Source organism: Oncorhynchus mykiss, chromosome 1, assembly GCF_057628025.1.
Source record: "Oncorhynchus mykiss isolate SJ-2025 chromosome 1, ASM5762802v1, whole genome shotgun sequence".
NCBI lineage: Eukaryota > Metazoa > Chordata > Actinopteri > Salmoniformes > Salmonidae > Oncorhynchus > Oncorhynchus mykiss.
Window position 1 is genome coordinate 38,263,451 of NC_143022.1, and position 20,036 is coordinate 38,283,486.

The 20,036-nt window shown below is 44.2% G+C and overlaps 1 protein-coding gene across 4 annotated transcripts in view; it reads right to left on the minus strand.

The window, feature by feature from the left end:
* Nucleotides 1-339: 339 nt before the first annotated feature.
* The window catches only part of ldlrad3 (low density lipoprotein receptor class A domain containing 3), a 114,902-nt gene continuing 95,205 nt past the window's right edge, over nucleotides 340-20,036 (minus strand). For all 4 annotated transcript variants that reach the window (XM_021600535.3, XM_090230478.1, XM_090230485.1 and 1 more), the window contains exons 5-6: nucleotides 3,077-3,479; nucleotides 340-2,668 (exon numbers count right to left, since the gene is read on the minus strand). In XM_021600535.3, the coding sequence (XP_021456210.3) occupies nucleotides 2,458-2,668; nucleotides 3,077-3,479 (614 nt within the window). In that variant the 3' untranslated portion in view covers nucleotides 340-2,457. The remainder of the gene's footprint in view (nucleotides 2,669-3,076; nucleotides 3,480-20,036) is intronic.

Genomic DNA, 20,036 nt, shown 5'->3' on the forward strand with positions numbered 1-20,036 from the left:
GCAATATGATTCCAGTTATTCCTATGAAACGAAAGAGATGGCCAATGAGAATAGAGATTGAAGAGAACCAGCATCATGCAATATGGATGGGAGGGAAGTGCAGTATGTCCACGACCCAAGAGCTTCTGTGGCTAGCTGGTTGTCCTAATGTGCTAAACTGTAATATTACAGATATGACACTGTGCCTTTTTCACTATTCTTAAACAACATATACAGTGCCTTGCGAAAGTATTCGGCCCCCTTGAACTTTGCGACCTTTTGCCACATTTCAGGCTTCAAACATAAAGATATAAAACTGTATTTTTTTGTGAAGAATCAACAACAAGTGGGACACAATCATGAAGTGGAACGACATTTATTGGATATTTCAAACTTTTTTAACAAATCAAAAACTGAAAAATTGGGCGTGCAAAATTATTCAGCCCCTTTACTTTCAGTGCAGCAAACTCTCTCCAGAAGTTCAGTGAGGATCTCTGAATGATCCAATGTTGACCTAAATGACTAATGATGATAAATACAATCCACCTGTGTGTAATCAAGTCTCCGTATAAATGCACCTGCACTGTGATAGTCTCAGAGGTCCGTTAAAAGCGCAGAGAGCATCATGAAGAACAAGGAACACACCAGGCAGGTCTGAGATACTGTTGTGAAGAAGTTTAAAGCCGGATTTGGATACAAAAATATTTCCCAAGCTTTAAACATCCCAAGGAGCACTGTGCAAGCGATAATATTGAAATGGAAGGAGTATCAGACCACTGCAAATCTACCAAGACCTGGCCGTCCCTCTAAACTTTCAGCTCATACAAGGAGAAGACTGATCAGAGATGCAGCCAAGAGGCCCATGATCACTCTGGATGAACTGCAGAGATCTACAGCTGAGGTGGGAGACTCTGTCCATAGGACAACAATCAGTCGTATATTGCACAAATCTGGCCTTTATGGAAGAGTGGCAAGAAGAAAGCCATTTCTTAAAGATATCCATAAAAAGTGTTGTTTAAAGTTTGCCACAAGCCACCTGGGAGACACACCAAACATGTGGAAGAAGGTGCTCTGGTCAGATGAAACCAAAATTGAACTTTTTGGCAACAACGCAAAACGTTATGTTTGGCGTAAAAGCAACACAGCTGAACACACCATCCTCACTGTCAAACATGATGGTGGCAGCATCACGGTTTGGGTCTGCTTTTCTTCAGCAGGGATAGGGAAGATGGTTAAAATTGATGGGAAGATGGATGGAGCCAAATACAGGACCATTCTGGAAGAAAACCTGATGGAGTCTGCAAAAGACCTGAGACTGGGACGGAGATTTGTCTTCCAACAAGACAATGATCCAAAACATAAAGCAAAATCTACAATGGAATGGTTCAAAAATAAACATATCTAGGTGTTACAATGGCCAAGTCAAAGTCCAGACCTGAATCCAATCGAGAATCTGTGGAAAGAACTGAAAACTGCTGTTCACAAATGCTCTCCATCCAACCTCACTGAGCTCGAGCTGTTTTGCAAGGAGGAATGGGAAAACATTTCAGTCTCTCGATGTGCAAAACTGATAGAGACATACCCCAAGCGACTTACAGCTGTAATCGCAGCAAAGGGTGGCGCTACAAAGTATTAACTTAAAAGTATTTAAGCAAAGTATTAACTTAAAGGGGCTGAATAATTTTGCACGCCCAATTTTTCAGTTTTTGATTTGTTAAAAAAGTTTGAAATATCCAATAAATGTCGTTCCACTTCATGATTGTGTCCCACTTGTTGTTGATTCTTCACAAAAAAATTCAGTTTTATATCTTTATGTTTGAAGCCTGAAATGTGGCAAAAGGTCGCAAAGTTCAAGGGGGCCGAATACTTTCGCAAGGCACTGTACATCTGCCACTGTAACACCATGTGACATTTGACCCCTTATGAGTACCACAAATACTGTTAGTTAGTGCGACTCCTACTTCATTGTTAATGCATGACTGGACTACACAGGTTGACCATCTATCCAGTCAACTTAATCCAAGCTAAAGGATCTTCGCCCAACCACCCAACTGGTCTTCACCAGTCCAACAGGAGATGAATAGTGTTGGGAGGCTGTGGGAGTATTTCTCAGTCTTTAGAAGTTTAGGCTCTGGTTTCTGTTAAGCAGACTGTAAGAAATTAATTTGTAAAAAGCGCTATATAGCCACAGATTAAATGCAATTGACTGATGATTGATTGAATGAGTAGTAAGCCCAGTCAGGGATATGTAGATACATTTCCAGCAGAGGGCACCAGCGTACAAGAGCAATGATTCCAAGTGCCTCAGTCAGTCAGTCAGTCAGTTGTAGCTATAGGTAGAATAGCGCCTTGTCTCTCATTCCCACAGCAGGCAGGACAGTGCTTTGGGCCTTAACATATCGCACAGCTCTTCTCTCTTCAGCCATCCACAGCGCTGAGGCTGGGTACTAGTCCTGCGTAGATGCAGTAACCAGAGGACTACAGCTGGTCCGACTCCTCTCTGGAGCTGAGGCTAGGCCGGGACATGCCTGGGGCCACAGTTCTGGGTGTAGGGGGCTCAGATGGGCATGTATTTGGCTGAGTGGAGCGCACTGTGGGGGCTTCGTACTGGGGCAGCTCACCTTCTGACGGCAGCTCCTCCCCGTCTGGGAGGTAGGGAGGCGGGGGGAGGTCGAACCAAGGAGGCCGGCTGGAGGCGAGATGGAGAAATAGATGAGTAAAGGAGCGTACATATAATTATGCTACTATTGCATTCTAACGTCCTAACTGGACAAATTATGGTCAGAAGTATTCTAAATTGTATTTAGTTAAGTTTAGAGACAGATCAATTCTTAGTTAGATTTCTGTGTATTAGGTAGTTGTTGTGAAATTGTTAGATATTACTTGTTAGATATTGCTGCACTGTCGGAACTAGAAGCACAAGCGTTTTGCTACACCCGCAATAGCATCTGCTAAACATGTGTACGTGACAAATACAATTTGATTTTGAATATAACAAACACATTAAAATAGACAAAGCTACAGCTGGCAAAAGTCTCACAATACCCCCTCCAGTACACTACATTGACAGTATGTCTCAAGCGGACTCTCAGCCTACCTGACATCCAGTACAGCCTGGGAGTAGGAAGGTGGTGAGTCCATGGGCATGCCAGCTGGGTAGAGGGCCCCAGACAGCAGCTGTAGCCCTGGGGGACCTGCAGGGTAGTGGGCCGCAGCAGAAGGGGAGGTGGGGGAGAGGCCAGGGCCAGCCGGGTGGACATGTCCCCGGTCTAGGATGACCAGGCGGGACAGCAGCAGGGGCTGGTGGTGGTGGTGGTGGTGGGAGGACCCCCGGACCCCACGGGGCAGCAGCACGCTGCGCTTCCTCTGATGGTGCAGGACCAAGGCCAACAGCGCCACCACCAGGACGAAGATGACAGCGCTGCCGATGACCGCGTAGGTGATGCTGGGGTAGTAACGCAGCCGGTAGTCCAGGGTTACAAAGTCCTGACCTGGAGCCTCTGGAGGAGAGAATATATGGATCTGTTTAATGTAGGACTAGCTCTAAGGGGCAAAATGATCTTACAGTTATTTTCTAGAGAACCTATGCAGAGTTCAGGAGCTTTGTGTCTGAGATGAAAACAGAGAGCAACACTACGGGGAATGTCAGATTACTACTGTTGAGGAGTGAGCAATGCGTGCACACACACGAGAGTAACACTTAGGAACTCTCAGGTCAAGATGAGAAAAGGGAACAGTGGGATAGTAGTCAGAAACACAGCATCAGCCTACTGGTTGAAATGAACAGGAGTTGCAACACTAATAAGGAGCACTGTGCTTTATTATTCCAGATGAGAGGAGGGAAACATTTCCTGTATGGGGGGAGGTAGTCTGGGGAGACCAAGGGTCGCACTCAGAACTAGCCTGAATAGAAGTTGCGTCCCCCCTCCCCCAACAGCCGCTACAAAACAATCACCAACACCCCTTCCCCTGTCATGGTGATGCTCATTCACTCAGACCCGGCCGTTCCTTCCCTCAGTTCCCTGGTCCTATTCATTATGCGCTGAGCTCTGCAGAGAGCGGTCCAAAACAAAAATTAAATACTACAGTAATTAGCGCAGTAAAAGAAAAACAGACAAAGGGATCCCACCGCTGCCACCCGTCCCGCTCGCCAGACGCACAGACAAAAGGAACTCATAATCAGGGCGATCACCAGAGTTTCATAATATTCGGGCCTCAGTCCTGAAGACCAGGGATGAGGGGTTTGTGGGTCCGAGAAAAAAAGGGCCTTTCTAAAATAATTTCCTGCATTTCTACGTCATTGTACATGACTGGAGACATTACACTAATACTTTTTTATACCACAAAAATGATCAAAAATGTCAAGCGACTCTGACATTTACATACTGCGATCAATAAAACGAACGACCCATGTCTTAAAACCAACCGATAGCATACGCAAATGAAAATATTGGATTCACAGATTTTAGGCCTACAATATGAGGAGGAAATTATAGTCCAACAACTTTCCAGTGGCACTCACCTACTCAAACAGATTTGCCCAGCAATTGTATTTTGAAATATTGCGAAATACCTTCTAGCTGCTGCCTGTTGTTCATTGACAGCCACAAATCAGCCACAAGGGCTGCCTGATTGCTGGATTCCCGACTGTAGACTCACTTGGCCTATGCGTTTGGCAAATGTATGTATTTCAATGTATGTGCAACACTTCCAACACCCCTTCCTGCAGCGCTGTTTTCTTTCATGTGCTGTGCTCTCCCCAAGGCCAAATAGTCAACACTTTTTGTCATTAATTCAATTGAGTGTGGTCAGTAACCCCATATGATGTTATTGTTTCGGTAGGCCAACTGTTACAATATTTGTTTTAATCATCTATCAGCAATTAGCTTAGCCTACATTTACAAGGGAATACATTCAGTAAATCAATGAAGCCAATAGTAGTTTCAGCTATATTGTTATTGAAATTATGCAGATGACCTTATGACCTTTTTAAACAATAAAAAATGTATGAAATAGTCTATGGGAAAAGCATACGAATGTGTATTCGCATCACTAGTCTAAGTGACTAAAATGCATCAGAAAAGTGTTGAAAAGTTCAGGAAAACATCAGGGAAGCTCATTAGGTAGACTACAGGATTGATGTGTGTGTAAAATCTGAATTACATTCAATTGCTAGACTAATGATCATGAGCACTTCCATACATTTAGCTAACAATTGTCTGCCTAATGTTGACCAAATATCCAAACAGAGATTCAGTGAAAACAAAAATCTGACATTGATTTAATTATCAAGATGAGTTCCCATGTTTGTCTCAAAGGAGCGCAATGACACTGTCCCAATTATCAGTTGACCTTTCACGGCAATTGCTTTACATTCATTATAACCAGTGGGGTAGCGCTATTTTTTTAATGTAGCCTACCGGAGCACCATTTTTGTATAATTATTACGCCATTATTTCTGAATGAAAGTTGGTACCGACATGAATTTTAGAATGTACATACAATGCATCATCCAAATTGTATGATTGCCTTTGCCTACACATACTGTAAGTAGCTAAAAGGAAAACGTGTAAAATCCTAAAACACCAAATTAGGCCTACTTTATTATGAATTAGGCCATCATCACTGTCAATCGTGAATGATAATTATTCACGTCTTACAGGTGAACGTCCATGCTGCATGGCAACCATTTGATCCCAATCACTTTCATGTGAATATGCATTTCAATCTCCTTGAAATATTATTATTTTTTTATTATTATTTTTTTACACCTTTCTTTAACCAGGTAGGCAAGTTGAGAACAAGTTCTCATTTACAATTGCGACCTGGCCAAGATAAAGCAAAGCAGTTCGACAGATACAACAACACAGAGTTACACATGGAGTAAAACAAACATACAGTCAATAATACAGTATAAACAAGTCTATATACGATGTGAGCAAATGAGGTGAGATAAGGGAGGTAAAGGCAAAAAATGGCCATGGTGGCAAAATAAATACAACATAGCAAGTAAAACACTGGAATGGCAGATTTGCAGTGGAAGAATGTGCAAAGTAGAAATAAAAATAATGGGGTGCAAAGGAATAAATAATACAATAAATACAGCAGGGAAAGAGGTAGTTGTTTGGGCTAAATTATAGGTGGGCTATGTACAGGTGCAGTAATCTGTGAGCTGCTCTGACAGTTGGTGCTTAAAGCTAGTGAGGGAGATAAGTGTTTCCAGTTTCAGAGATTTTTGTTCCAGTCATTGGCAGCAGAGAACTGGAAGGAGAGGCCAAAGAAAGAATTGGTTTTGGGGGTGACCAGAGAGATATACCTGCTGGAGCGTGTGCTACAGGTGGGAGATGCTATGGTGACCAGCGAGCTGAGATAAGGGGGGACTTTAACTAGCAGGGTCTTGTAGATGACATGGAGCCAGTGGGTTTGGCGACGAGTATGAAGCGAGGGCCAGCCAACGAGAGCGTACAGGTCGCAATGGTGGGTAGTACTGTATATGGGGCTTTGGTGACAAAACGGATTGCACTGTGATACACTGCATCCAATTTGTTGAGTAGGGTATTGGAGGCTATTTTGTAAATGACATCGCCGAAGTCGAGGATTGGTAGGATGGTCAGTTTTACAAGGGTATGTTTGGCAGCATGAGTGAAGGATGCTTTGTTGCGAAACAGGAAGCCAATTCAATATTTAACTTTGGATTGGAGATGTTTGATGTGGGTCTGGAAGGAGAGTTTACAGTCTAACCAGACACCTAGGTATTTGTAGTTGTCCACGTATTCTAAGTCAGAGCCGTCCAGAGTAGTGATGTTGGACAGGCGTGCAGGTGCAGGCAGCGATCGGTTGAAGAGCATGCATTTAGTTTTACTTGTATTTAAGAGCAATTGGAGGCCACGGAAGGAGAGTTGTATGGCATTGAAGCTTGCCTGGAGGGTTGTTAACACAGTGTCCAAGGAAGGGCCAGAAGTATACAGAAATATACAGTAACTAACCGGCCGAACTAATCGCATTTGAGACCAGATGAAGTTAAACACAGCCACCTCATATGAGATTTTTTTTTAAAAATTTCAGCACATAAGAAATTACATGGTGTTTTTGGCATAACAGTGGCCTGACATTATCATGTTATTATATTTGGCTTGATAAGTAATCATTAAGTGATCTTGAGAGACATAAAACCATTCTGAAAAGTGGGGGAGCTTCGCTCTGTTGAGCACCAGCAGCCCTACGCCCCTGATTATAACGGTTGGATGACTTCGGGAGTTAAGTGGCACATTCAGTTGACACATTTTCTTTTTACACCATTGCAGCAGCGCAAAAGCTTATTGGCTGACCCAAAGTCATTCGGGACTAAAGCTCCAAAAGCCAGGTCCTGGTGACGTCCATGCTCATAATGCCTCCACACAAACAATGGGTGGGTATTTGGTGCGTTTAGCAATAGAAGGCCTATATGAAGGCTACTGTTTTGTCTCTACTGCACTACCTGCCCAGTGCTAATGAACTGGTGTTTCTGATGCAGACACATCAGAATAGAAGCACACACGCATCTTTCTATTCCATAAGGGAGCTTTGCCACTCCCAGATGACACCATCACCTCTAGCAGAGTCTCTATACTCTTAGTGCTCATAAACCTTTCCCCCCTGGAGAGGTAGAGGGCCAGGGATCACACAGGCTCTGCCTGCTGTTCCCACAGACCACTTTAATCATACCAGAGTGGCTTCAAAACCCCCTTCTTCTCCCATCCTCTCTCCTCTCAGCGCCTGCTCTCCCTTCTTAGTACCTGCAATGCCTCCCCCATCCTCCCGGCTCTCCCCTCCTGCTCTCGTCCTTTCCTCTTTCTTCCATCTCCCCCATCCTCCCGGCTCTCCCCTCCTGCTCTCGTCCTTTCCTCTTTCTTCCATCTCCCCCATCCTCCCGGCTCTCCCCTCCTGCTCTCGTCCTTTCCTCTTTCTTCCATCTCCCCCAGCCTCTCTCTCTCTCTCTCTCTCTCTCTCTCTCAGCAGTTAGTCTGATGCCTCCACTGTGCAGTGGAACAGGTCATTCTACAGCCATGCTTCTCCACCTCTTCTACTTCTCTTATCATTCCTTGTGGTAAAAGTCTGTGGTGGAATTGAAATGAAAAGGGCAATGAAAAAAACAGACTGCTGACTTGTGTGAATCAATTACTAGAAAACTCAACAGTGTGTTCTCTAACATTACGTCCGAGACCATATACGGGTGTAGGATAAATGCCAGTATGTTTGACAGCCTGACTCAAAAATGCAGTCCCACCAGGGGTATTCTTGTCATTTGAACTGAGAGAGGATGTGGAGTGGGAGGTAGATCCTTTAAAGTGTCATCACAGAAACACAAGGGTGCAGTTACAGTGTGACACACAAACCTAAAAACAAAGCCTGAAAAATAAAGTCATTTCTACCTGCCTAATCTCTTTCTTGCTCATGATCCAGATGCATAGACAGGAGTAAGACAGACAGGAAAGTGAGACGCGGTATTGGAGAATGCCTGCTATATTGAGGGCAGCACTGAAACTCTTCTTTGTCTGATCAAATCAAACTATGACAGACATTAACAGAACACTGCCATTTTATTGCTGGGATACAGGGGATTTCTTTGAAGCGCAAGCTTTCATCCTGATTGGACACCTGCCTGCAAGTATGCTAATGAGCGACTCATGTCAAAATGAATGAGAAGAGAGAGAGAGAAATGCTGGGAATACTGGAATAAAGGAATAGAGACATTCTCCCTGATCATACTCCAGGAGAGGAGATCCACATCTATACAAATAAAGCCGTACACAGCACAGCAAATCCTCTCTCTACATACCTTAACACATAATGTATTCACATACTCTCCTTTAGAAGAGAGAAAAAGAAAACAAGGGGAAAAACACACTATCTCCTGCTATAACATTCCACTGCTTCTAGAATGTGTCTCCAGTTGATTGGTGTGTTTGCCTTATTCCATGGAGGTGGGGGAACGCCGTGTGACGGTTGATAATTACAGGTGTTGGTTCAGCTGGCGGCACGGACATAACAGCGAGAGAGGGTTGTGATGATGGTGCAACGATGGAGTCAGTGACAAAGCTGGCCGCTCCTCAGATCAACACATTAGCTTGAGCCAGAGTAAATATGGCCATGCCGTGGAGTGGAGCAGTGGTGAGACGTACCACTAGGGGGCAGTCTGTTCCTATATTTTCACCACATTTTGAGAAAGCTGGTTCCCCTCAGTGCAGGCCTAAAACCTCAAACAGGACTATTCCTCCTGTCCAAGCTCCCCCAGTGAAGAGAGGCCGACACCCCTTGGGCAGCCCTCCAGAGCAACAGCAGAAGAAGGGGAAAACACAGCCCAAACAGGCAGACAAGCCATCTGGCTAACAGGCTTCAAACATACCCCAACGCATGTGCACACTCACACACATACTAAGTGAGAAAAAGCAATAAACACTATTCAAAAATTACAACACGTCTTTCATTCTGGTCCAAATCGGCTAACTAAATCCTAACCCACATGGAGGGAAATCTATAAATTAAAAACAACAAACAAGTAGTAGGGGCCATGCTGTTCATGCCCCCTGGGAGTACTATTCATATGCTAGCTACTCACTCTCAAATTCCTCTGTCTGTGGAACAGTAGGTAGAAAGGGAAAAACAAACTCTTAAAAATGACTGTGGTGGATGTGGTGGGCAACTTGGCTGAGGGACTGACACCATACTCCCCCTCTCCTCTCCAAATTCCATTGGCTGTCTGGACATGCTGCTCTCTTTAGCAGTGATAGCATAGCGTAGCATGTTAGCTGCTCCCTGACAGACACCAGCACACCATTACTCCTCCCTGCCTGCTGCGTTATTAGTGTTCATGTGTCATGTCCCGTGTGACCCTCTCCTGTTATTATGTTCTGAGAGAGGGGAAGAGAACGACAGAGAGCGTTAGGATGAGTGAGAAAGTGAGGATGAGAGCGAAAGGGAGAGGCAGGGTGGGATCAACAACATGGAGGGAACAACAGAGAGAAAAAGAGAGAGTGAGCGAGGCCACGATAGAGAGTAAGAGAGAAAAATAAAAGAGCCAAAGGTAGTGAGGGAGGGAGGGAGGCAGCCCACAGCCCCACAGAGCTGGGAGGAGAGGTTTCATGCTCTATCAGGTCTCCATTTGCCTGTCCTGTAATAACTTGTCCGCTCCATTGCCTGCAACTATCACCACGGCCATTACACTCAGTCACACGGTTACAGCAGCACGACCAGCCATGTTTGGAGGCAGGCAATGGAGACCACTAACAGATTGCACCACATCCGTACACACTGGGAGAGGATGGAGGGATTGAGGAATGGAGGAGTTGAAAGACTGATAGAAGGAATAGAAGTGAAGAAGAAAGAGTGATGCAGGGTGGAGGGAGGGATGTTGGGACAAAGTGAAAGAGTGGATGAATAAAATGTATTGCAGGGAGCCAGACTTGGCTGGAATAGTGCAACAATGACTTGTCATTAGGGATTACAGTGAAGAAAAACGGTTGGGTGCTTTGGTGCAACACAGAGTGTGTCAAAGACTTTCAAATGCAGAATTCCTTAGAGATAAGCGGTGGGGTGCTGGAGTGATGTGTGTGTGGTTGGGGGGACAGAACCTTCTGCAGGAATCTTAAGAAAAGGGAGGGGTCAGTGGTTAGAAAGAGCTTTGACTACAGGCCCCTCCTACTGAACCTGAGGGGCCCGTCTCCATGGTAACTGTGTGCTTTGGGCCGAGAGGTGAGAGAGGAAGGGTGGGAGTAGTGGCTGTACACACACACTGATGCCCCCTGGGAGTACTATTCATCCATGTCAGAAAGACAAAGGGAGTCTGTCTGTCTGTCTGCAGGATCCACAGGTTTAGGACAGACCTCCCAGAGGAGACAGCTATGCTGTGTGCGTGTTCAAAGGGAGCTATCACAAAACCCCATGGATGCAGCAGGGCACTATGAGAGAGATACAGAGCCATGGCCACTGCCAAAACCTTTTTATCTGATGTCCTTTATCATTATATTTATGCAGGTGAGGCTCTTTGAGATAAAACATATCCTTTTCAAGTGTAAAAGAGCAGCAATCAGACTCATTAAAAGTTAAAAGTATACAGACACAGACATATATAGATATAGCTCCACAGCCAGTAAGCAGGGTAAAATAACTACCACTAACTTCATGACAGGAACAGGAAATTAGACCATTCTAATTTTTCACAAAAGTACCCAAAAAGGCTGTTTTTAAAAATGTGGATGTAGCTGCTGTGCTTGAAGTCAGGGGCTGACGAGGAGAGTTGGTGATGCTGTTACGGGGAGAATTGACGCCATCGGTGGCGATGTTTGGAGCTAGGGAAAGGGGGATACCTAGTCTTCCCCATTTAACCCTCTGAATCAGAGAGGTGTGGGGGGGGGCCGCCATAATCGACATCCACATCTTTGGCGCCAGGGGAACAGTGGGTTAAACTGCCTTACTCAGGGACAGAACAACAGATTTTTACCATGACAGCTCTGAGATTCGATACAGCAACCTTTTGGTCACAAGAGAGAGTGTGTGAGAGAGAGAGGCTAATTACTGGGTAAGGAAAGGCATAAAAACAAAGAGAGGGAATGAAACAGCGGTGAGGAGCAAGAGAGCGGGAGAGAGCTGTATATGGTTGTATGTTTTATTGAGTGTATAATATAGACTGAGTGCAAAACTGGAGACAAATTCAGCTCCAATAACTCCTGTGGTATATGTGTCAACAGCAACCGTGGGAAAATCCTCTGCATTATCATTAACAGCAGACTCCTACATTTCCTCAGTGAAAACAATGTTCTGAGCATATGTCAAAATGTCTTTTTATCAAATTGACACAAGACAGACCATCACCCTGCACACACCAATTGACAAACAAACGAAACAAAAGCAAAGTCTTCTCATGCTTTGTTGATTTCAAAAAAGCTTGCGACTCAAATTGGCATGAGGATCTGTTATATAAGTTGATGGAAATCGGTGTTGGGAAAACATAGTATATTATAATATCCATTTACAAAAAAACAAGTGTGTGGTAAAAACTGGCAAAAAACATATTGATTTCTTTCCTAAGGGCCAGGGGCCGAGACAGGGATGCAGCTTGAGCCCCAGCCTCTTCAACATTTATATCAACAAATTGGCGATGGCTATCTGAAACACCCGGCTTCACCCTACTAGACTCTGAAGTCAAATGTTTACTGTTTGCAGATGATCTGGTACTTCTGTCCCCAACCAAGCAGGGCCTACAGCAACAGCTAGATCTCCTGCACAGATTCTGTCAGACCTGGGTCCTTGGGCTCAGTTCATCTCAGTAAGACATAAATAATGGTGTTCCAAAAAAGGTCCAAAGACCACAAATACAAATTCCACCTACACAAAAAATGCTACCTACCTCGGCCTAAACATCAGCACCACAGGTAACTTCCACAAAGCTGTGAACGATTTGAGAGACGAGGCCAAAAGGGCCTTCGACGCAATCAAAAGGAACATGAAGGCTGACATCTCAATTAGGATCTGGCAAAAAATATTAGGATCAGTTATAGAACCCATCGTTCTCTGTGGTTCACTCACCAACCAGGTCCACTCACCAACCAAGAATTCACAAAATGGAACAAACACCAAATTGAGACTGGGTACAACATAAAACACCAAATAATGCACGTAGTGCAGAATTAGGATGAAAATAATCTAAATCCAGAAAATATCAATTATATTCTAGAACCACCTAAAAGGAAGCGATTCTCAAACCCTCCATAATATAGTCATCACCTACAGAGAGATTAACCAAGAGAAAAGTCACTTCAGCAAACTGGTCCTGGGGTTCTGTTCACAAACAAGACAGCAACACAACTAGGCCCAACCAAATAATGAGAAAACATTTGTGACCTGTTGCCACAAGAAATGGGCAACCAGAGGAGCAAAAACACCATTGTAAATTCAACGATATTTACCTGTTTATTTATTTTCCCTTTTGTACTTCAACTATTTAAACATTGTTATAACACTGTACACAGCCAATAATAGAACATTTGAAACATCTATGTTCTTTAAATAATTTTGTGGGCTTAATGTTTACTGTTCATTTCTGATTGTCTATTTCCCTTTTGTTTATTGTCTATTTCACTTGTTTTGGCAATGTAAACATATGTTTCACATGCCAATAAAGCCCCTTGAATTGAGGGAGAGAGCGAGAGCGAGAGAGACGCACACACCTTGTGTCACACCTAGAGATGTATAATAAACAAACAGGTCCTTTAGCTCACTCATTCATACAGCAACAAATCCTCCTCTACCCCATGCCCTAGGTTATGAAAACTAGCAGAATTTAGGATATGTTCCCCTTCAAATGTACGCAGCTTATATCAAATCCCATTAGATTAGCCTATAGACTCAGTCAGCACTGGGTATTTATCCAACTTAATACCTTCCTTGGGGTTCCTGTCCCAACGTTCACAGGCTTTGAACAGGGAAATCCAACTGGGTACATGTTAAATGTTAGACATATTTCAAGCTACCTTTAGAGGACTTTATATTGCTCCCCTTAGATCTAATAGAATAGAATATGCCTCACACTAAATGATACCAGGAGAATTGTAGCTACAGGATTTTAACTCAAAGTGCTCCCCCCTCTGGCCAGGAAAGTATAACACAGTGACAACAGCTAGTCTACCTGGGGTCCAACAAAATCAAAAAAATACATTACAGACAAAAAAAAGGTCTGGGCGCATAGATGGGACACTGATCTGCAAATGGGGTTGGGGGCTGACACACAGGCACGGACCGAGCATTTCTCATTGTAACTCTAGCCACATGGGAACTGGTGGTGACAGGAGTCTTTGTGAGTGTCTGAAGATCAGGTTGAAGGTGATTTAATGCTCAGCACAGGAGATCATATGTGGCAGGGGTAATGAAAATACAACGTGAGTGGGTCCTCCATATCTCCTTCAGCCATGACATGTTCTGATAAAGTTGAGCCAAGAGTGGACTGGAAGGGAGGGAAGACCGGAGGGAGGGAGGCTCACACACTGGCTCCTGGTGAGTCGATCAGAGTAACATACATCCACCCTGCTTGGCAAATACACACATGCAGTACATGCAAGTACTACAGACAGATAAACATGCATATTACCCACACATGTGCACACACACATACACTACCCTTGGATCTGAAATGCACCAAGGTTTCAGATGCAGATCATAGTATCGAATCCCCTCTCCTTAAACACTGGGCCTGTCCAGCCCTACGGATGGGTCTCATCACTGTCCACAACACAGCCCATATCTATGGACCACACTACTGCAAATACAGTTGAAGACAGAAGTTTACATACACCTTAACCAAATACATTTAAACTCAGTTTTTCACAATTCCTGACATTTAATTCTAGTAAAAAATTCACTGTCTTAGGGTCAGTTAGGATCACCACTTCATTTTAAGAATACGAAATGTCAAAATAATAGTAGAGAGAATTATTGTTTTCAGCTTTTATTTCTTTCATCACATTTACAGTGGGTCAGAAGTTTACAAGCACTCAATTAGCATTTGGTAGCATTGCCTTTTTTTGTTTAAAAAACTTTAATGTTTTGGGTAGCCTTCCACAAGCTTCCCACAATATGTTGGGTGAATTTTTGGTAATTCCTCCTGACAGAGCTGGTGTAACGGAGTCAGGTTTGTAGGCCTCCTTGTGCACACACACACTTTTTCAGTTCTGCCCACACATTTTCTATGGAATTGAGGTCAGGGCTTTGTGATGGCCACTCCAATACCTTGACTTTGTTGTCCTTAAACCATTTTGCCACAACTTACAACTTTGAAGTATGCTTGGGGTCATTGTCCATTTGGAAGACCCATTTGCAACCAAGCTTTAACTTCCTGTCTGATGTCTTGAGATTCCTGCCTCATGATGCCATTTATTTTGTGAAGTGCTATTTTGTGATGATGCTGCCACCCCCATGCTTCACGATTGGGATGGTGTTCTTCGGATTGCAAGCCTCCCCCTTTTTCCCCCAAACATAACAATGTCATTATTTCCAAACAGTTCTATTTTTGTTTCATCAGACCAGAGGCCATTTCTCCAAAAAGTACGATCTTTGTCCCCATGTGCAGTTGCAAACCGTAGTCTGGCTTTTTTTATGGAGGTTTTGGAGCTGTGGCTTCTTCCTTGCTGAGCGGCCTTTCAGGTTATGTCGATATAGGACTCGTTTGACTGTGGATACAGATACTTTGTACGTGTTTCCTCCAGCATCTTCACAAGGTCCTTTGCTGTTGTTCTGGGATTGATTTTCACTTTTCGCATAAAAGTACGTTCATCTCTAGGAGACAGAACGCGTCTTCTTCCTGAGCGGTATGACGGCTGCGTGGTCCCATGGTGTTTATACTGGCGTACTATTGTTTGTTCAGATGAACGTGGTACCTTCAGGTGTTTGTAAATTGCTCCCATGATGTCAAGCAAAGAGGCACTGAGTTTGAAGGTAGGCTTTGAAATACATCCACAGGCACACCTCTAATTGACTCAAATGATGTCAGAAGCTTCTAAAGCCATGACGTCATTTTCTGGAATTTTCCAAGCTGTTTAAAGGCACATTCAACTTAGTGTATGTAAACTTCTGACCCACTGGAATTGTGATACAGTGAATTATAAGTGAAATAATCTGTCTGTAAACAATTGTTGGAAAATTACTTGTGTCATGCACAAAGTAGATGTCCTAATCAACTTGCCAAAACTACAGTTTGTTAACAAGAAATTTGTGGAGTGGTTGAACAACAAGTTTTAATGACTCTAACCTAAGTGTATGTAAACTTCAGACTTCAACTGTATATGGCTCTACTCAGCTCTGCCTGGGTGGAAGAGAAGGCAAGGTGGCTCTTGGGATGTAGCAAGATTCCCTCGTTGCATTGTCAAATCTTTCCATTCACATACCTCTCTCTCTCGCTCGCTCTCTCTTATTGGCATGGAAACCTATGTTAAGCAATATTTTTTTTTTTTACAGTAAACATTACACAAAATTCCCAATAGAATAAAGACATTTCAAATGTCATATTATGACTATGTACAGTGTTATAACGATGTAGAAATAGTTACAAAAGGGAAAATAAATCTTCACTGGTTTCACACCTCTTGTGGCTACAGGTCACAAATCTTTCTGCTGTGATATTTCACCCTATAGATATTGGAGTTAATCAAAATTGGATTTGTTTTTTAGAATTATTTGTGGATCTGTGTAATCTGAGGGAAATATGTTTCTCTAATATGGTCATATATTTGGCAGGAGGTTAGGAAGTGCAGCTCAGTTTCCACCTAATTTTGTGGGCAGTGTGCACAAAGCCTGTCTTCTCTTGAGAGCCAGGTATACCTACAGCGGCCTTTCTTGATTGCAAGTTTATGCTATTGGTACCTTAAAAAAAAGGTAGGGTGATGGCGCCGGAGGAGAAGGCTGCTGTCTTATCGGCTCGTCACCAACCATGCTATTTTGTTAGTTTTTTTGCGTTGTTTGTAACTTGTTTTGTACATAATGTTACTGCTACCGTCTCTTATGACCAAAAAGAGCTTCCGGACATCAGAACTGCGAATGGTCACCTCAAACTAGACGTAGACGTCTTCTTCAATGAGTCAGACCGGAGGGATATAATACAGACACCCAACCAGGCCCAGATTCCCGTTATTCGCTGGAGAAGGAAACGCAGATTTTGCGGAAAGAGATCAGGGTGCTTTGTGAGGATCAGGCGACGAGTGGCTAATCTGCCCATGCCTTCCATCCTGCTAGCTAACGTTCAATCGCTGGAAAATAAATGGGACAAACTGAAAGCACGTTTATCCTAAACTCAGCAAAAAAAGAAACGTCCTCTCACTGTCAACTTAACATGTGTAAATTCCACAGACATGTGACTAACAGAAATTGAATAATGTGTCCCTGAACAAAGGGACAAAATCAAAAGTAACAGTCAGCATCTGGTGTGGCCACCAGCTGCATTAAGTACTGCAGTGCATTTTTGTGTAGATTTGCCAGTTCTTGCTGTGAGATGTTACCCCCCTCTTCCACCAAGGCACCTACAAGTTGTTCCTGGACATTTCTGAGGGGAATGGCCCAAGCCCTCACACTCCGATCCAACAGGTCCCAGAGGTGCTCATTGGGATTGAGATCCAGGCTCTTCACTGGCCATGGCAGAACACTGACATTCCTGTCTTGCAGGAAATCACGCACAGAATGAGCAGTATGCCCGGTGGCATTGTCATTCTGGAGGGCCATGTCAGGATGAGCCTGCAGGAAGGGTACAACATGAGGGAGGAGGATGTCTTCCCTGTAACGCACAGTGTTGAGATTGCCTACAATGACAACAAGCTCAGTCCGATGATGCTGTGACACACTGCCCCAGACCATGACGGACCCTCCACCTCCAAATCGATCCCGCTCCAGAGAATCCGACCATCACCCCTGGTGAGACAAAACCGCGACACATCAGTGAAGAGCACTTTTTGCCAGTCCTGTCTGTTCCAGCTTGTGCCCATAGCCGACGTTGTTGCCGGTGATATCTGGTGAGGACCTGCCTTACAACAGGCCTACAAGCCTCCAGCCTCTCTCAGTCTATTGCGGACAGTCTGAGCACTGATGGAGAGATTGTGCGTTCCTGGTGTAACTTGGGAAGTTGTTGTTGCCATCCTGTACCTGTCCCGCAGGTGTGATGTTTGGATGTACCGATCCTGCTCAGGTGTTGTTACACGTGGTTTGCCACTGCGAGGACGATCAGCTGTCCGTCCTGTCTCACTGTAGCGCTGTCTTAGGCGTCTCACACTACGGAAATTGCAATTTATTGCCCACATCTGCAGTCCTCATGCCTCCTTGCAGCATGCCTAAGGCACGTTAACGCAGATGAGCAGGGACCCTGGGCATCTTTCTTTTGGTGTTTTTCAGAGTCAGAAGAAAGGCACCTTCAGTGTCCTAAGTTTTCATAACTGTGACCTTAATTGCCTACCGTCTGTATGCTGTTAGTGTCTTAACGACCGTTCCAAAGTTGCATGTTCATTAATTGTTGGGAAACAGTGTTTAAACCCTTTGTGAAGAAACCCAATGAAGATCTGTGAAGTTATTTGGATTTTAACAAATTATCTTTGAAAGACTGGGTCCAGAAAAAGGAACATTTATTTTTTTGCTGAGTTAACCAACGGGACATTAAAAACTGTAATATCTTATGTTTCACTTCGTCGTGGCTGAACGACGACATTAAGAACATACATCTGGTGGATTATCGGCAAAACAGAACAGTAGCCTCTGGTCAGACACCCCCCGCAGGGGCCTATGCATTTATGTAAACAACAGCTGGTGCACGATATCTAAGGAATAATCTAGGTTTTGCTTGCCTGAGACAGAGTATCTCATGATAAGCTGTGGACCACACTATCTACTTAGACAGTTTTCATCTGTAGTTTTCATAGCGGTCTACCTACCACCACAGACCGATGCTGGCACTAAAACAGCAGTCAAAGAGCTGTATACTGTCATAGGCAAACAGGAAGACGCTCATCCAGAGGTGGCGCTCCTAGTGGCCGGAGACTTGAATGCAGGAAAACTTAAACCAGTTGTACTTGATTTCTAATCAGCCTGTTAAATGTGCAACCAGAAGGAAAATAATTCTAGACCACCAATACCCCACACACAGAGACCCCACTTCCATTTGGCAAATCTGACAATAATTCTATCCTCCTGATTCCTGCGTACAAGCAAAAATGAAAGCAGGAAGCACCAGTGACTATGTCTATAAAAACATTGGTCAGATGAAGCAGATGCTAAACTACAGAACTGTTTTGCTAGCACAGACTGGAACATGTTCCGCGATTCTTCCGATGGCATTGAGGAGAACACCACATAAGTCACTGTCTTTATCAACAAGTGCATCGAGGATGTCATCCCCACAGTGACTGTACGTACATACCCAACCAGAAACCATAGATCACAGGCAACATTCACATTGAGCTAAAGGGTAGAGCTGCCACTTTCAAGGAGCAGGACTGGAAGCTTATAAGAAATCCTGCTATGCTCTCGAACGAACCATCAAAAAGGCAAAGTGTCAATACAGGACTAAGATTGAATCGTACTACACCGGCTCCAACTCTCATCGGATGTGGTAGGGCTTGCAAACTATTACAGACTACGAATGAAAGCACAGTCGAGAGCTGCCTACTGACACGAGCCTACCAGTCAAGCTAAATAACTTATATGCTTGCTTCAAGGCAAGTAACAATGAAACATGAATGAGAGCATCAGCTGTTCTGGATGACTGTGTGATCACGCTCTCCGCAGCAGATGTGAGTAAAACCTCTAAACAGGTCAACATTCACAAGGCCACAGGGCCAGATCGATTACCAGGACGTGTACTCAGAGCATGTGCTGACTAACTGGAAAGTGTCTTCACTGACATTTTCAACCTCTCCCTAATACCAACATATTTCAAGCAGACCACCATAGTACCTGTGCCCAATAACACTAAGGTAACCTGCCTAAATTACTACCGACATGTAGCACTCACGTCTGTAGCCATGTAATGCTTTGAAAGGCTGGCCATGGCTCACATCAACGCCATTATCCCAGAAACCCTAGACCCATTCCAACTTGCATACTGCACCAACAGATCCTCAGATGATGCAATCTCTATTGCACTCCATACTGCCCTTTCACACCTGGACAAAAGGAACACCTATGTGAGAATGCTATTCATTGATTCATTGACTAAGGATGCTGGGACTAAACACCTCCCTCTGCAACTGGATCCTGGACTTCCTGACGGGCCACCCCCAGGTGGTGAGGGTAGGTAACAACACATCCGCCACACTGATCCTCCACACGGGAGCTCCACAGGGGTGTGTGCTCAGTCTCCTCCTGTACTCCCTGTTCACTCATGACTGCACGGCCAGGCACGACTCCAACACAGTCATTAAGTTTGCTGATGACACAACAGTGGTAGGCCTGATCACAGACAATGATGAGACAGCCTATAGGGAGGAGATCAGAGACCTGGCCGTGTGGTGCAAGGACAACAACCTCTCCCTCAACATGATCAAGACAAAGAT